Source organism: Brachyhypopomus gauderio, chromosome 5, assembly GCF_052324685.1.
Source record: "Brachyhypopomus gauderio isolate BG-103 chromosome 5, BGAUD_0.2, whole genome shotgun sequence".
Classification (NCBI taxonomy): Eukaryota; Metazoa; Chordata; class Actinopteri; order Gymnotiformes; family Hypopomidae; genus Brachyhypopomus; species Brachyhypopomus gauderio.
Window position 1 is genome coordinate 9,090,748 of NC_135215.1, and position 17,500 is coordinate 9,108,247.

Below are 17,500 nucleotides of genomic sequence, written 5' to 3' on the forward strand. Positions count from 1 at the left end.
GACCTCCAGACTGACCCTCAGACTGACCCTAGACTGGACCTCAGACTGACCCCAGACTGGACCTCAGACTGAACCCCAGACTGACCCTCAGACTGAACTCCAGACTGACCCCAAACCGGACCTCAGACAGAACCATTGATGACCAGCATATATCACCATAGACCAGCACAGACCAGAGTAGACCAGAATAGACCAGTGTAGACCAGAGTAGACCAGTGTAGACAGCACAGTGCTGTGTCCACCTCTACCTGCTGTTGCAAACAGATTTCATCCTGCAACTTTTGGATAAAACCAATTACACAGACAAAGGGAGACTGTGAGATTAAATTCGTGCTCATCTGTGAACTTCATATAATACTAAAAACATTTTAATAGTACTACAATAAACTAAAAATATTATATATAAAAAAAAGCTGGTGGGGCATGAAATAAATAATTCTAACCATGAAAATGTGAAACAGGCTAAAATTACATTCATTTTTAAAAAGCAAATTAAACCATTGAAACAGATGTTTCTAGTTAATTTAGTTCTATGTAAGGCCGCTCAACCTGACATCTTCTCTCTCTCTTCATTGCCTCGTTGGTACCTAAAACCCAAATTGATTCAAACACGCTGCACTACACAGCTACTCCAAGTCAATCCACTAAACTGCTCATGCTCCCTCCCCATTCCTCATAACCCCGCCCATTATGCAGATTAACCATGGGCTAACCCCAATCAGAGGGGTCGCCGCCCCACTCTCCAAGAATGCCCTAGTGGAGGTGTGACTGAACCACCACTGTGAGCTTGTGGGTAATTACTGAGCTGCTCATCTTGTGTGAAGATGTCGTGCTGTCTTGTTCATGACCCCAGAATGACCTTAGGGGGCCTCAGTAATCACCTGTGTGTTCCTTGCTAAAATGTCTATTAGCACTGAGTTACAATTGCCCCCCGTCAAGTGCAGGTGAGTGTCCCCTGCCGCCCAACCCCCACCTCCACCCCCACCTCCATCTCTTCACAGAAGGAGACGCTGAGCTCTTTTGTGAAGGATCAGCTACCTGCTGGGTAACATTTGCATCATGGGAGGTGTAGTTGAGTAAGTGCTAAATGCTACGGTGTACACTACATCACCACTGAAGTCTCTTCAGGGCAAGGAATTTCAGGGCAAATGAAATCGATAGGGATTTTTGCTATAGATGTAAATAATACATCTCATATGATTATCCTGTGTGTGTGTGTGTGTGTGTGTGTGTGTGTGTGTGAGAGAGAGAGAGAGAGAGAGAGAGAGAGAGAGAGAGAGAGAGAGAGAGAGAAAGAGAAAAAGAGAGAGACAAACATGCTTGAATGAGACCCTTTATGGCTAGCGAGCTTTGCTTTGACACCGCCAGAGTGGCCCAGGACATTGGTATTCTGCCCTGACACTGCACTCCTAATGTATTCATAGGCGTAATCTTTCCATTGGCCCGTCTGTATGCATATGCATGCATGTGTGAACCTCATGTTCGTGAAGGGAGCTGATAGGCTTCTGGTGAAGAGCCCTTCTTCATCCAAACAGACTGACATCCATTTGGGAGTAACAGGCCTCCTGCGTTAGGACGCCCACGAGCAAACGTGTGGCACAGTAGCAAGGAAACGAGATACCCAAAACCCCAGAGAAGCTATGCTGGTGTATGGAGGGGCGGGGCCATAGAGAGGCGGGGCCGTAGAGAGGCGGGGCCCGAGCTCTATGTTGATTCAGTCAGGCACTCTGCTTTCAGTGGCCGGGGAAGCGCTCAGACACCCTGGTGTGTGTCGTTTGATCTTTCACTATTTAGCAGAGCTTTCAGTGGTCCTGTCAGGGGAGTCCTCGATAGAGAGAGAGAGAGAGGGAGAGAGAGAGGAAGAGATAGAGACAGTGTGTCACTGGAGATGGAGAAGGAGGGGAAAAGAGGAAGAGAGGGAGAGGGAGGGAGGGAGGGAGGGAGGGAGAGAGGGAGAGCCCTCTGTGACTGTAACTCAGGAGCCTGTAGTGTGACAGAGAGTGCTGTTCTCATTGTCCCGCTGTGTGCTGAGCAGAAGAAAGACTCAGCGGGGAGAGAGACACGTTTGATAGAGTTGTGGGGCACGCGTGAATAAACCCTGAAGGGCAGCTATTGTCTCTGGCTGACCTCAATTTGGTACTGTATAGTCCCTTTTACCACACTGTCGGCTGCCACAAAGGCACCATTCTGCTCCCCACCCATTAAAGAAGGGGGGATTAGGCACGTAGCACAACTGCATGTCCAGATTCTTAACTATCAAACCCAGAGGACAAAGACGTGGGACTGGGGACGTGGCTGTAGTTAGGGATGCTTCTAAGAACTTGTGTTCCTGCTCCATCTTTACCCCCTCTCAGCCTGCACTTTCCCCCTCTCGCTCTCTCTCCTTCTCTACCTCTCGCTCCCGCTCTCTCCTTCACTACCCCTCTCCCGCTCTGTCGCTCGCTCTCTCTCTCTCTCTCTCTCTCTCTCTCTCTCTCTCTCTCTGGGCTGTCGTACTGTGGCCTGGCCTGTGTGAGGAAGTGAGGAAGGATTGGAAGAATGTGGTGTATTTTGGGATGCAGTATTGGGGGGCGGAGAGTGGGAGGGAAAGAGAGAGGGATGGAGAGAGGGAGGAAGAGAGGGATTGAGGGGAGGAGGGGAGGGAGGGGTTTGCAGGGGCACAGCTGCATTTCCTGTTTATTCGTGGACAAGTCTAAGACAGTGCTAGAAGAACAGGGAGCACATTCATTACTCTCTCTCTCTTCTTTCTTTTACTGTGTCTCTGTCCCTCTGTTAGTCTTTCTCTCTCTCCCTCTCTCTCCCTCTCTCTCCCTCTCTCTCCCTCTCCTCTCTGTGACGTTAGACTGGTCCCTCTGTGCGTAGAGATGGTAGTTAGCACAGCTGTGTGGATCATGTGATAAAGCGCCTCCTTCTTCATGTGCTCCTCACACTGCAGCACACTGATTCTAATGCCAGGGGGTCAGTACATTTCACACTCTCCACCCCTCAGTCTCCATCTTTCTCCATCCGTCCATCACCACCTCTTTCTTCCTCTCTGTCCCTTGTAGGTAAGGGCCTCTGTTATTTCCAGTTTGTCCGTGTGTGGGCTCCCGAGCCAAACGCAGGTTGAATCCCGGAGCGATGCAGGACGGCTGCTGTAGCAAAGGTGCGCCGTGTCGCCTTTGTGCTGTGAGCGGAGGATCAGTGCCACAATTAAAAAGCGCGCCTGTCCCCGCTGACCCCTCCCCCCGCTGACCCCTCTCCCTGCTGACCCCTCTCCCGGCTCTTTTGCTGCATGATCGACTGTTTATTTTCTTACTTTTACACTTACGTTGGTCGCACTGTCTGGAGGAGAAAGGCGTAATTGCTTGAAGTCACCTCTTCACCACCGCGCTCTGCCTCCCCAGACCCACCGAGGCTCTCTGGGTTCACCGGGTCCTCCCCAGACCCGCATTGTTCCACAGTAGGAAGCGCCGATCGTGAAGTCGATTAGGTGGATCTGACCTGAACCCTTTATCTCTCTCTTTCTCTCTCCGTCGCTCCATTGCTCTCTCACCATCTCTCTCTCCGTTTTTCTTTCTCTCCCTCTTTCTCTCCCTCCTTTTCTCTGGGAATCAAAGCAGTGGCAGGTTGACTCTCTGAGCACTGCTCAGTGTTTTCATTAGCAGCTCTATTGGCGCATTTCCACTAGGGCCTGCTTGGCGTGGTACGGTTCGATACGGGTCGATTCGCAACGGAACGGTACGGTCGCGTTGTGTTTCCATTACAATGGTGAACCACCCCAATGTGGGTGGAGTCGCTGTTGGCGCGCGGGTTGTAGTGTCGTGACATCATTTGTATGCGACCCGGTCGATGCCCTTAACACATAGCATTATTGTATCTTATTTATCTTTATCTTCATTATTGTATGTGGTTGCTCTAATTATTGATAATAATTTGGTATTACTCAAACAGGCTGAACACACCCTGCATAAAAAGCATCAGTCATACAATCAAATGAAATCAAACTTTATTATGAAATATAGATATTTAAAGTACAACATATGTAAATAATATAGTTATAGTTTTAAAAAGTGCAAAAAGCAAATTACCTAAAAATAACGTATAGCTTTATATGAAATAAATATTTATAGTACTACAAGCAACATTTTGTGTGCTTTTACTGGCGTCTGTCTCGCATGGTTCACAAGTTCGCCAAGCACCCCGAGGAAAGCCCGGTTGAAGGAAACATTTTCCGCCAACTCCGCTCGCCTCGTCAGTGGAAGGGGAATCTTGAACGTAAAAAATAACAAATATTAAACACAAGCATTCCCGTGAAAGCAACAACAATATAGTGTAACTGCACAAAATGTGTAGCACGTCATCGCTGCTCATGCTGTGTTTATGGCTACAGCTAACTAGCAAGGCTAAGAGCTAGCTATTGTACAGTAGTGACTGTGGTGGTAACATTAACTACAAACAGCTCTAAATTCCTGTGTTTACAATAGATGCGTTCATATTACGTTCATATCACATCTTTTACGAGCCTAGTAGTAAAACTGTGAAATCACAATACACTCACCATTCTCCGTGGCCTCCAGCACCGACATTGTCCAGCACGTTTTCTCTTCCGTTACTGGCTGGCCGGTGACCGTATATGACATCCATTTGCTGGAACCATTTCCAGTCTTTGCGGTTTGCTCTGCTGCGTCCGTTATGGTCCTTCACCGCCCGGTAATCGCTTTAAGCTTTTTTAGCTTGGACCGACCGGCACTGCTGAACGGACCGCTGGTAGCCATGAGTGGCCATTAGCGCGGAAACCTCGCTAAAAACCTTTACATTTCTAGTGGCCCCGTCCAGTTCGCCCTGGATTTTTTGATCGCTGATTATTAACAGAAAGGTTTGTACCTCGGCATTTGACCAGGGAACAGACTTCGCTCCTTGGGTTTTAAAAATGGCTGAGGGGTCCATAGCATAGCGGAGGAGTCGCTCTCCTGACGCAACCTGTGACGACACTCCCTGGCCAATCAGTGTCATGCTGTTCCTCCACGTCACAGAACTGTACCGCTTCGGAACGGTTAGAACCTCAAGCGAGTCGGTACAAAAAAAGTACCCAAAGGGGCCGGCTCACAGGGAACTGGTACTAATGGAAACACTCACAAACCGTCGCGAATCGAACCGTACCGCGCCAAGTAGGCCCTAGTGGAAATGCGCCATTAGTCAGCTGTATGGTACACTGTGATCGTCACCGTCCTAAGCAATCTCCAGAGGGCTGTGGTTCAAGGGCTGCCCGGTTACATGGGTTTAAACACATATTTTCTAACAAGTCTGACGATTAATCTGTCACTCAGGGAATAAATCAATCAATTGATCAATCAATAAAACAATCACTCAAAATCAGTTGAATCAATTCATGCAAAGTGAAATGAACATCGTTAACTGCATCCCATGCAAGTAGCCTCCACTACTGACCCAGTGGATCACACCCAGAACTAACCCAATGGATCACCCCCACTGCTGATCCAGTGGATCACACCTAGTACTGACCCAGTAGATCACCCCAAGTACTGACCCAGTGGATCACACCCAGTACTGACCCAGTGGATGGCCCTACTGCTGACCCAGTGGATCACATTCAGTACTGACCCGGTAGATCACCCCCAGTACTGACCCAGTGGATCACACCTAGTACTGGCCCAGTAGGTCACCCCAGTACTGAACCAGTGGATCACACCAGGTACTGACCCATTAGATCGCCCCCAGTACTGATCCAGTGGATCACCCCCACTGCTGAGCCAGGTGATCATACCCAGTACTGACCCAGTAGAAGGACCAACTGTGAGGAGAGGAAGCCCCTGTGCCTTGGAGTGTCTTCACTTCGCTGTCAGTTTCCTCTTGCCGTGACGGCGCTCTAATGAAGATGGAAACTAAATCGGTGCACGCAACCGTTTTTGCCAGTGAATTAAACTGCAATCAATCATCGTTAATCACCCCTCTAACGCATGCTCACGAGTGTATGCCAGTGGTTTAGTCTTCAAGGTTAATTTGCTTTGTTCGGACTCTTGTCGAAGTGAATGGAACACAACCAGAAAGGACTGTGGTGCATACCAAGCACAGACACACACACACACACACACACACACACACACACACACACACACTCACACAGGGCAGACTGCTGTCTCTGCCCAGCCAGACACTGTAGTGGCCCAGTGAACAGGACAACGGTCAGATGATCACAGAGCATCACCTCACAGGTGTTTGTCCCTTTAAATTCTCCTGCTTCCTCTACCACAAGACCCTGGCAGACACACACATACACACACTCACATGCACCACACACACGCACACACTTAAACACACACGCATGTGTGTGCACCCACATAGACATGCAAACACACACACACACACACACGCACACACACACACACACACGCATGCACACGTGTACAGCTGGTTCGTCATTGTCTCAGGTCTAAAAAACAAAGCTTGAGCAGATGGTAACTTGTTCCTCTGCCAGAACAGAGAGGCTGGAGGCACACGCATGCGCTCACACACACACACAAACAACCACACACACACACACACAAACAACCACACGCACACACACACACACTCACACACACACACACACTCACACACACACACACACACACACACACACACACACACACACACACACACACGCACGCACGCACACACACACACTCACACACACGCACACACACACAAACAACCACACGCACGCACGCACACACACACACACGCACGCACGCACACACACACAAACTTATACACACACACACACACACACACAAACACGCACACAAACACACACACACACAGTTTCTTAGTCCTCTCTTCTGTCTGTCTGCCATCACAGTCACTGCTGTAGTGAGCATTAAAGGGCTTTAGTGGTCATGATCCTGGGAGTGCTGAGTGATTTAAAGTGAGATCTCTGTGTACTGCCAAACATCAGGGTACCGCTCCTGTCACCTCTCCACACAGACCCAAACCCATCAGGGTACCGCTCCTGTTACCCCTCCACACAGACCCAAACCCATCAGGGTACCGGTTCTGTCACTCCTCCACACAGACCCAAACCCATCAGGGTACCGGTTCTGTCACCCCTCCACACAGACCCAAACCCATCAGGGTACCGGTCTTGTCACCCCTCCACACAGAACCAAACCCATCAGGGTACCGGTCCTGTCACCCCTCCACACAGACCCAAACCCATCAGGGTACCGGTCCTGTCACCCCTCCACACAGACCCAAACCCATCAGGGTACCGGTCCTGTCACCCCTCCACACAGAACCAAACCCATCAGGGTACCGGTCCTGTCACCCCTCTACACAGACCCAAACCCATCACCCATCACCCCCCACCTCCAACCAGTACTGGAGCTCAGCCCAACCCAGCCACAGATCACACACCTGCCTGTGTGTGTGAGTGTGAGTGTGTGTGTGTGTGTGTGTGTGTGTGTGTGTGTGTGTGTGTGTGTGTGTGTGTGTGTGTGTGTGTGTGTGTGTGTGTGTGTGTGTTAATGTCTGGTGTGATATCTATTGTACTGAATAAACTTGATGCCATTGGTTGTAATACACACACACACACACACACACACACATACACACACACACACACACACACACTTATTTCCCTAATTAAACACACATGCATATAGAGAGCAGTGCACACGTCAAACACAGTCACACACACAACATGGCAGATGTGTGTGATCTCACTAAGTAGTTCTTTTGTAGTGTGTTTGTATTGTGTATGATGGTAAAGAGCTTACGAAACCATGTGATAAACTGAACACTAGTACCCTTATACAAGCACTGTTGGAGCTCTTCAAACAGAAATATATACAACTGTAAACGAGTGTGTGTGTGTGTGTGTGTGTGTGTGTGTGTGTGTGTGTGTGTGTGTGTGTGTGTGTGTGTGTGTGTGTGTGTGTGTGTGTGTGTGTGTGAGTGGGCACACTCAAGCATTACACAAAAACAATGTTCCGACTGGTTGCTCTTTGTCATGTATGTGGATTACAACAGTAACAGCTGAGTGTAAATGAAGGCTGAGGCGAGTCTCAGACAGGCCATCGTCTGCTGTGTCTCCATTATGAGGAGTGTTTAGTTTAAGTGTAGCTAAAGTGTTCACTAGTGAGGCATAGTGAGATGCGAATGTGTAGAATTCAGACATGCTCCGTCAGTGGCATCTCCTCTCTGGTGTCTGTGGCAACTCGTCACCGTGGCAGCTCGTCTCCATGGCAGCAGAGGAAGTGGATGCTTCTCCGAGGCCGAAACAGACCAACAACACAGTGGAGATGTGTCAGATCATTCCAGTTACTGCCAGGGAAGGCCGGCCAGCACACGACAGGGCTGAGCAACCTCCCCTCCTCCCTCTCCTCCTCCCTCTCTCTCTCTCTTTCTCTCTCTCTCTCTCTCTCGCTCTCTCCCCCTCTCCCCCTCTCTTTCCCTCTCTCTCCCTCTCCTCCTCTCTCTCTCTCCCTCTCTCTTCCTCTCTGTCTCTCTCTCTCCCCTTTACCCTTTCTCCCTCTGTCTCCCTCTCTCCCCCTCTCTCTCTCACTCTCTCTCTCCCCCTCTTCCCTCTCTCCCTCTGTCTCCCTCTCTCCACCTCTCCCTTTCTCTCTCTTCCTCTCTCTCTCTCCCTCTCTCTCTCTCTAACACACTTACACACACATATGCAGGAGAAAAACATGCATACCCTTTCATATAGTTCCATCACTCAGCAGACTAAAACAATGAATTAATCTCATGAATTAATCTCAGTAAAATAAATAACTAAATAAAACTGACCTGCTTACAGCAAGACTCAAGACCAAAGCTCACAGATCAGGGAGCAAGAGAGCTAATCTCTCTCTCTCTCTCTCTCTCTCTCTCTCTCTCTCTCTCTCTTTCTATCTCTCTCTCTCTCTCTCTCATACACACAAACACACACACACACACGCGCGCGCACACACGCACACACACAGCAGGCTCCCTGTAGCACTCAAGATGGCAACAAGACATTAGTAAATGAGTTTCACAGTGTTAAACGTTTATCGTGTCATTCTTCCTCTCATTCTGTGCCTGTCATATTTGAACTGCTTTCATTTCTAACATCATCTCATTCTGTACCTCGTCCCATTCTTCTAAGACCTTCCTTCTTAACCTTGTTGTGAGATACCTCGTTCTTCCTAAAAACTCTCAGTTGATACACTGCCTGAACTAAGGTCTGAGTATTTTATATATATATATATATATATATATATATATATATATATATATATATATATATATATATATATATATATATATATATATATATGCAGCAGCCAATGACAGGCTGACTATGACATGGAGAGGCGGAGCTAGTGTCACTCAGCCCAACAGTAAGTGATGGAGTTTTGGTCGCTGTGGAAACGGTGTGGCTCCAACTGAACTAAAGACTGAAGTTCACTTATATTGATCTTTATTTCTTCTCTCACTTTGTCTCTCTCTCTCTCCCTATCTTTCCATCTCTCTCTCTCTCCAACTCTTTTTCTCTCTCTCTTTCTCTCTCTCTTTCTCTTCACTGTCACTTAGGGAAATAAGAACGATAGATCCCTTTATTTTCTGACACACACACACACACACACACACACACACACACACACACTGGACTTAAAGTGTATTAGATCTTTGCTTATTAACAAACTAAAAAATTGTTTGCTAAAAATCTTGTTTTCCACGATGCGGGTCGGGTGAGTTGACACCTTTCAGCTGTGTGTGCTGTGCTTCAGAGCGACGACTCTGCCTTTCTGAGCCCATCTGCCGTGAACAAAGCCGCCCACAGTGGCGGGGACACTGGAGTAATTGCATCCAACGTGGAGACCAGCAAATCTCTGGCGGGAGACCTTGACCGTGCAGGGGCCCGGCGCGCGGTGTGAGCGCTCGCCGGGGTCGCGGAGCACGGCGGGTCGCTGAACTGCTCCTCCGCACAGCACTCCGTACGCCGAGACAACACACGCATCTGCCTTAACGTGTGCGCCCGTGTGGCCACGGGTTGCTGTCCCCGGCAACACTGTTCACCTCCGAATGGAGAATTCCTGAATGTAATGGATAATACGCGGTTTCTTTAGAGCGAGAGACCCACACAGAGCTCTAGGTCAGTACAACAGCCACTCCAATCTTTTCTGCCTCTACATGAGCCTATTCTCTGCCATTTATTCTATTTATTTATTTATTTACTGTTTCAGACCGTGGATGAGTCATTCTCTTCAAGGCAGAGAGAAGGCCACTGCGTTTTTCATTTTATTTATTTATTTTTGTGTATTTTCGACTTTAGTCGGCGGTGTTAGTTGGTGTTGTGGTGCATTAGTGGCGCTAGTTAGCAGGAGCACGTGTGGCGGATGGCAGGGTGAAACGGTGGCACACACGGCGGCCCCCTCTCGCCCCGCGCCGCGCGCGCCTAATCGTGGAGGCTTCAGGAAGACCATCATTAGCACGCGCACTCTTCCACACATGGTGGCCAGATGTGCGTCTGTCCGTGGTCAATTGCCACGTTCTGTCTCCTGTCTTCCTCTCGTTCTGTCTCGCTCTGTCTCACTCCGTCTCCATCATGCAGCCCGTTCTCAAGCGTAATAATCTGCCTTTTGTTTCCAGGGGCGCTATTGTGCGTTGCGACAGCCCCTGTGTCCTAAGAGGAGTCATTGGGCACTGAATGGAATTCTTTGTGATAAAAAGGCAGAGAGCAAATCTGGGCTGGTGCTGGACGAGTCCACAGCACGGCGGTGGCGGGGGAGGGGGTGTTAAGAGGGTACCACTGTTTAGTGGAAGGGGGCTCATGTGTCCCTCTGGTATTTTTATTGCATGTTTGTGTGGTTTGGGGAAATGTGCTTGGTGCCACTTTTCTTTCTACCCAGCGATGTAAAGCAGCATGGGCAAACGTGACAGAAACGTGTGTCAGATGTTGTGATGCGTGATGATGACACACCACCTCCTGCAGGGTTACGTTATGGAGTATCTGCAGGAAGCGCTGTGGGTCCTACGCTCCCGAAAACACTGATTCGCTTGCTCCAAGTTATTAATGTCATGCAGTGTCATGAAGTGTCCTGCCATGTCCTGCCATATTCACAGACTAGAGCCACAAAATATCCCTTTAACACATGATTGGCTGAGAGCGACAATAGCCGTATTGTTATACATCCGCCCATTGGTTCATCTTCCAAAAGGACAAAGGCAGAAGTAAGACAAAGAGGACAGTGATGACCCGCCCCCCCCCCAGGACGGGACTCTGTTCAGGGCCCCTCCCCTTCCTGCGGGCTCGGGTGATGTGCTTCTCACGTGTGTGAGAGGAATGTCACGATGACTGCATTTGTATGGCTCACGCTGCCTATTTCTCCTCCTCGGCTCACGCGTGGGTGTCTGTCTCTGCTGGTCACATGTGTCGCTGTGTAGGATGTTCATACTGTAATAAAGGAAGCACTGACCTTCGACTGAAGGTTGTACTCCTATGTCAGAGTACCAGTGGTTGCCATGGCACTGTTTACAAACACCCCCCACCCCCACCCCCCCGAGCTGAGGGACTTGTGGTGAGGTGAGTGTTATTGATTCCCAGTAGAACCCGCATTACTCTGTTTGGAAGCTAATGCACTTTCGACAAAACCCAGAGAAAGAGAGAAAGAAAGAGAGGAAAGAAGCACTTAGATGCACACCCAGACACACACGACACACTCGCACTCGCACACAACGGAGAAATAAATAAATAAAACCTGTTGGTGAGTGTTACGGGGCGGAGGAGGAAGGCTTCCATTCAGCTGAAAAGCGTGTTCCCGCGGAGGAAATCGATTAAAACGAACTTTTAAATGACATGGCACGGCCACAGAGTGACCACCCTGAAGGCCTCCACCGCTGGGGTCAGAGCGAGAAGCCGCTACCTCTGCACCGTGGCCTGCTGGGAAAAGTGGACCAGTACTAGTTGCAGGCTGCGGGGTTCCTCAGGGGCGCTCGTCTCGACGGGCAGCAGACGAGGGTCCGCCAGCCATGGGGGGCCTGGGCAGCGGCCTGGTGTGGGGGGTGGGGGCACATACAGCGCTCATTGCCATGGAGGTTTAAATGGTTCCTTCCGAACAGGACAAACAGAGAGGCCTTCAAGTGAGGGACCTGTTTGTACATTAGTGAGCTTGGACACGTTTCCTGTTAACAGGACACATAGAATGGGTCCTCCAGAGCTGCTGCATCACCAGGCCCTGAGTACTGAATTCTGATCAGCTCTCCAGAGCTGCTGCATCACCAGGCCCTGAGTACTGAATTCTGATCAGCTCTCCAGAGCTGCTGCATCACCAGGCCCTGAGTACTGAATTCTGATCAGCTCTCCAGAGCAGCTGCATCACCAGACCCTGAGTACTGAATTCTGATCAGCTCTCCAGAGCTGCTGCATCACCAGACCCTGAGTACTGAATTCTGATCAGCTCTCCAGAGCAGCTGCATCACCAGACCCTGAGTACTGAATTCTGATCAGCTCTCCAGAGCAGCTGCATCACCAGGCCCTGTGTTGAGACCTGTGTTGTGTTCCTGCACAGCAGCAGGGATGTGCGTCCTTTCAAACAGGAGGTCCGTGTTAAATGAAACATGTTCAGCACACTCAGGTAATTACACATGCACGTTAGACTCTAATTAGCTGACTCCAGGGAGACCATCTACTGACACTAATTAACCATAGTCAGTCCAAAGCTGCTCACTCACACACACATACACCCCCTCATTTACCCCCTCTTACCACGCCATGCTGTGTGACGACAGCCAGGTGAGGCTGTGTGTGTGTGTGTTTGTATATGTGTGTTTGTGCGTGTTTGCGTGTGTGTGTGCGTGCGCGCGCACATGGGTGTGTGTCTGTTTGGGTTGGTCAGAAGATTTAATCTCATAGTCTCTGTGCTTCAACTGTGGAGTAACTCGGAAAAATATTGGAGGTAGAGGTGTGTGTGTGTATGTGTGTTTAAGAGTGTTGAGTGTTGACTACAGTACAACACTCTTAAACACACCCATGGTTTGTGTCTTGTGTCTATTCTAATTAATGACAAAAATGACAGGGTTAAGTTAGGCCCCTTCTGAGTATCTCACACATGCTCACACACACACACACACACACACACACACACACACACACACACACACACACACACACACACACACACAGGGATTACCCCCAGGTCTACTTTAACCACTTTCTTGCTTGGAGTGCTGGCTGGGGGGGCGGAGCCTGATCATTTCGGTAGGGGGTCGCCGTGGCAGCGAGGGACTCCAGGGGCGGGACAATGGCGGGGTGCGGGGCATTGATTTGAACCATACCTCTACACATTCCTCACGCCAACACAATGAAGTTCATTATCCTGCAGGCCTCTCCCCTCCACCTCAAACCCTCCCCTCTCCTCCCCTCACAAAGAGCCTTTCACCCAGTAATGTCTAAAGTCTTTCATCTCAATCCTTATTCACACTCACCTTGGACACACACACACACACATGCAATACATCCACACCCTTTGCACATAAGAACACTCTTCTACTTGGGAGCCTGTGCTCACATGTATGTACACCTAACGGTGATAAGGGAAAGAGACAATGTATTCTAGAGCTGATACACACACATACCTGTCCCCACCCACACACACACACACACACACACACACAAACACATGGTTCCGCTCCACTTGTGTTCTTATCAACTCCCAGTGTGGCCCGGGCGAAGTTCTGAATGGAGAACCATTCATCTTACCTCCCCCTACCCCAACAAGCACCGATTATCCGTTAACCCATGTGGGTGTATGTTTGTGTACATGAGAAAGAGATAGATGGAGACAGAGAGAGAGAGAGAGAGAGAGAGAGAGAGAGAGAGAGAGAGAGAGAGATTTTACCATATGAAAAATCTGCATCAAACTGTTTGGCTTGTTTAATGCCACAGCAGCAGAGCAGATAATCCAAATGTGTTTCAGAGGTGTTCCGTTAACGAGAGCCGTCCTTTCCCCCACGCTAGCGAACAAATCAACCGCCTTAATTATGATAATTGGCTGCAACTTCCTTTCTGATCCCACGCGAAACAAAGTGAAGCGCTAGCGCATGATGCTGCTCGTTAACGAGGTCGTCAGTCAACGGGCGTCGGCTAATTACAACAGAGGAGGGAGGGGCTTCTCTTTGGACCAACGCAGCGGTTTCTCACTAACCAGTCAGGGCAGTCATACCGAGGGCTCCCCTCAGTGCTGTCACACACACACACACACACACACACACGCACACACACACACACACACACACACACACACACACACATATATGCACCATCACACACGTGCACACATAAACATACATGAATAATCACACACATATGCACCTTCACACACATACGCACCATCACACACACACATACAATCACACACACTTACGTAGCATCACATACAAACAATCACACACACACACACACAGAGACTCCTTTTGTTGGTCTTCTCTAAACTGTAGAGAGTCTGGAGAGGCCTGTGGTTGGCAGGAGCCCCCAACCTTGTGGGCATGACTGAGATGGGGAAGTCTTGCCTGGTTGGGATGTCTTGCCTGGTTGGGATGTCTTGCCTGGTGGGGATGTCTTGCCTGGTGGGGAAGTCTCGCCTGGTAGCTGGAGCTGAACTGTGTTTACGACATTTCTGGATTACATTACAGCAATTCTGGATTACATTACAGCATTTCTGGATTATATTACTATAGGGTTCCGTGTCCCAGAGGCACCACCATAAACATCACCATGCCCTGAGTCACTGCTTCTGACTTCTGTTTAAAACAAGTGTGGCAAAAGAGAAGTAATATGTTCAACAGCCATGTGTAGAGTATGTAAATGGTGTGTGTGTGTGTGTGGTGTGTGTGTGTGTGTATGGTGTGTGTGTGTGTGTGTGTGTGGTGTGTGTGTGCGTGCATGCGGTGAGTGGAATGGGGACTGATTGAATTAGAGTAATTAGAGCCAGCTCACAGTGTCAGTATTAATCACCCTGCAGTCTCATTATGAGAACTGCACACATCAGTCCTTTCATCTCATAATCATCCCACAATCACCAAGTCACACATATTAAACCCGAATCTCTCTCTCTCCCCCCTCTCTCTTGCTCAGACACACACACACACACACTCACACTAAACTGCTTCCTTTTTAATCACTGTGTTTGCAGAAGCTTCGTGCTGTTGGACACACACTCAGAGGGGAATGAAGACAAGTGAATCTGAAGACAGGTGAGCGGGTTTTCTTCTCAGCAGCTCAAGGCATTCTGGGAGTTGGAGTCCACCTGCCTGTAATCTCCCCTTTGTCTTATGTCTCTATGTACATGTTCTTTTGGTGTGCTGCTGCGTGAGGCTTTAAACTAACAGACTAGTAAACATGTGTCTGCAGTATTTTTAGTTGCTGGATGAGAGCTCAATATTACAGGTCAACATGAATAAACATTTAAAAAATAAAAAAAAGGATTTATTTGCTTGCCCATATAATAATCATGTAAACAGAAATACGGTTTATAAACAGCCTTTCATAATAACTTATTTGAATAGACCCAAAACACTGCAATAAATGTTTGGATCCCAATATAAGCATGCCAACCTTTTTGACCTCATTAGCTGCTCAGCGGAGAACTGTTATATCTCTTTCTCTTAAGCTTTGAGCTGATTGTTTAGATGTAGGGAAAACTCCATAACAAGGTATGACAGAATCACACAGGGGAGGTGGTGTGTGGTGTGTGTGTGTGTGTGTGTGTGTGGTGGAGGGGGGCCCTTAGAGGAGAATAAGTGTGTTTGTTATAATGAATGCAGGTCGGCTTAATGACAGAGACAAGACTTCAAAGGGGAGATTGAGACTCTCTTCTCTGTCTGTCTGTCTGTCTCTCTTCTCTGTCTGTCTGTCCGTCTGTCTTCTCTGTCTGTCTGTCCGTCTGTCTGTCTTCTCTATCTCTTTCTGTTTCCCTGATGAAGCTCCCTCAGACCTCATGGTTGCTTCCCCCCCCTACAACAACTTTCCCCTCTGAGGGAACTTGAGTCTCGTTAGGACCAGATCTGCTACCAGTTCGTTGGGGCTTTATTATTGACCACGAAGCAGAGCTGCTACACTTCCAGGTGAAAGAGTACACTGGGCTAAACTACACATCTACCTATTACAACCTCTCTTGCCCTCCACTCTCCCTCTCTCTCTCTTTCTCTCTCTCTCTTTCTCTCTCTCTCTCTCTCTCTCTCTCTCTCTCTTACCCTCTCTCTCCTCTTCTCTCTCTCATCCATCTCTCTCTCTTAATTCTACTGTTCTTTCTGTGAACTTTAGTGTCCTTTTCTCTTTTAGTAATTTCTCATCTCTTCTCACTCCTTCTCACTCCTTCTGTTTCTTTTTCTTTCACTTCTCTTTTTTCTGAACCACTTCCTTCCATTTTCACCTCTTTCTGTGTATAGTCCCTCTTTCCTTCCGCCACATCTCTCTCTCTCTTTCTCTCATTCTATCTCTCTCTTAATGTGTTGTAAATTACCTTAGGGTTAGTCTATCAGGCTGGATTGAGTCCATCCACGCGTGTGTTCAGCCATGCATGTGTGTGTGAACACACGTGCGTGTGTGTGTGCGTGCGCGAGCGCGTGTGTGTGTGTGTTTGATGCACCGCGCGGTTGAACTGGTCCCCATTTTGCGTGCTGGTGAGAAGGAGATCATTATGTGGTGCCTGTATTTGAGTCATTTTTGATTTAAGAAGCCAGACAATGGTCCGTTGATTGGGGGGGGAGCGCTGGTTGGGCCTGGGGGGGTGGACAATAGGGTTCTGTGCCTGTGAATCCAGCAGCAGTGGCCCTCACGCCTTTAACGGGCCCCGCACGGCCTGCTCCCAGACAGCCTCGCCGCTCCACACACTGGCTGCTTAGAGGAGGAATATTTTGCCGTGGTATGTCATTATTTTGCAAATTTCTATTATCTCATCATGTTGTCTTCATTGTAATTGCAGCTAATTAGAGGTCTAGTTAGAGGCGCGTCTTTGAGACCGGCTTCACCGTGAATGGCCCGGTGCCATTAGACCCTCTCCACCAGAGGAAGCCCAGAAAAGGGGAGATTAATCTGGTTACCTTGGCGACACTCGGTTCCATCTGCGAGGAACAATGCATTTTTGTTTCTTCGGATCAGTTGGGATCAACAGAACGTGGAAGCCTCGTGGAACAATGGCGAATTCTGTCTGAGCGCCTCCCCACACCTCCTCCTGCACCTCCTGCTCCTCCACACCACTCTCCTCCCTCACGTTGCCTCCTGCACGCTCAGTCAGCACCTCTGACAGTGGCTTTTAAAGTTTTTTTTGTATTGAGCACTCTGAGTGTGTGTGTGTGTTTGTGTGTGTGTGTGTGTGTGTGTGTGTGTGTGTGTGTGTGTAGGACCAGGCGGAGATTGTCAGAGGTTGTGACCTTGTCACAAACGTCCCAGAAGTTTGTCCCCAAATCCCCCTGTGTGCTAAAAAAACACTTAATGAAATAATACGCTCACAGAGAGAAAGAGAGCAAGAGAGAGAGAGAGAGAAAAAAA

At 48.8% G+C, this 17,500-nt stretch overlaps 1 protein-coding gene across 8 annotated transcripts in view; it reads left to right on the forward strand.

Annotated features, from left to right (window-relative positions):
* The window catches only part of sox5 (SRY-box transcription factor 5), a 185,657-nt gene that overhangs the window by 62,337 nt on the left and 105,820 nt on the right, over positions 1–17,500 (forward strand). For 7 of the 8 annotated variants that reach the window (XM_077005412.1, XM_077005404.1, XM_077005405.1 and 4 more), the window contains exon 3: positions 15,144–15,204. In XM_077005412.1, coding sequence (XP_076861527.1) covers positions 15,179–15,204 — 26 coding nt within the window. In that variant the 5' untranslated portion in view covers positions 15,144–15,178. Of the gene's footprint in view, positions 1–15,143; positions 15,205–15,933; positions 16,075–17,500 lie in introns of all 8 variants that reach the window. The other variant, XM_077005406.1, reaches the window with a different exon arrangement.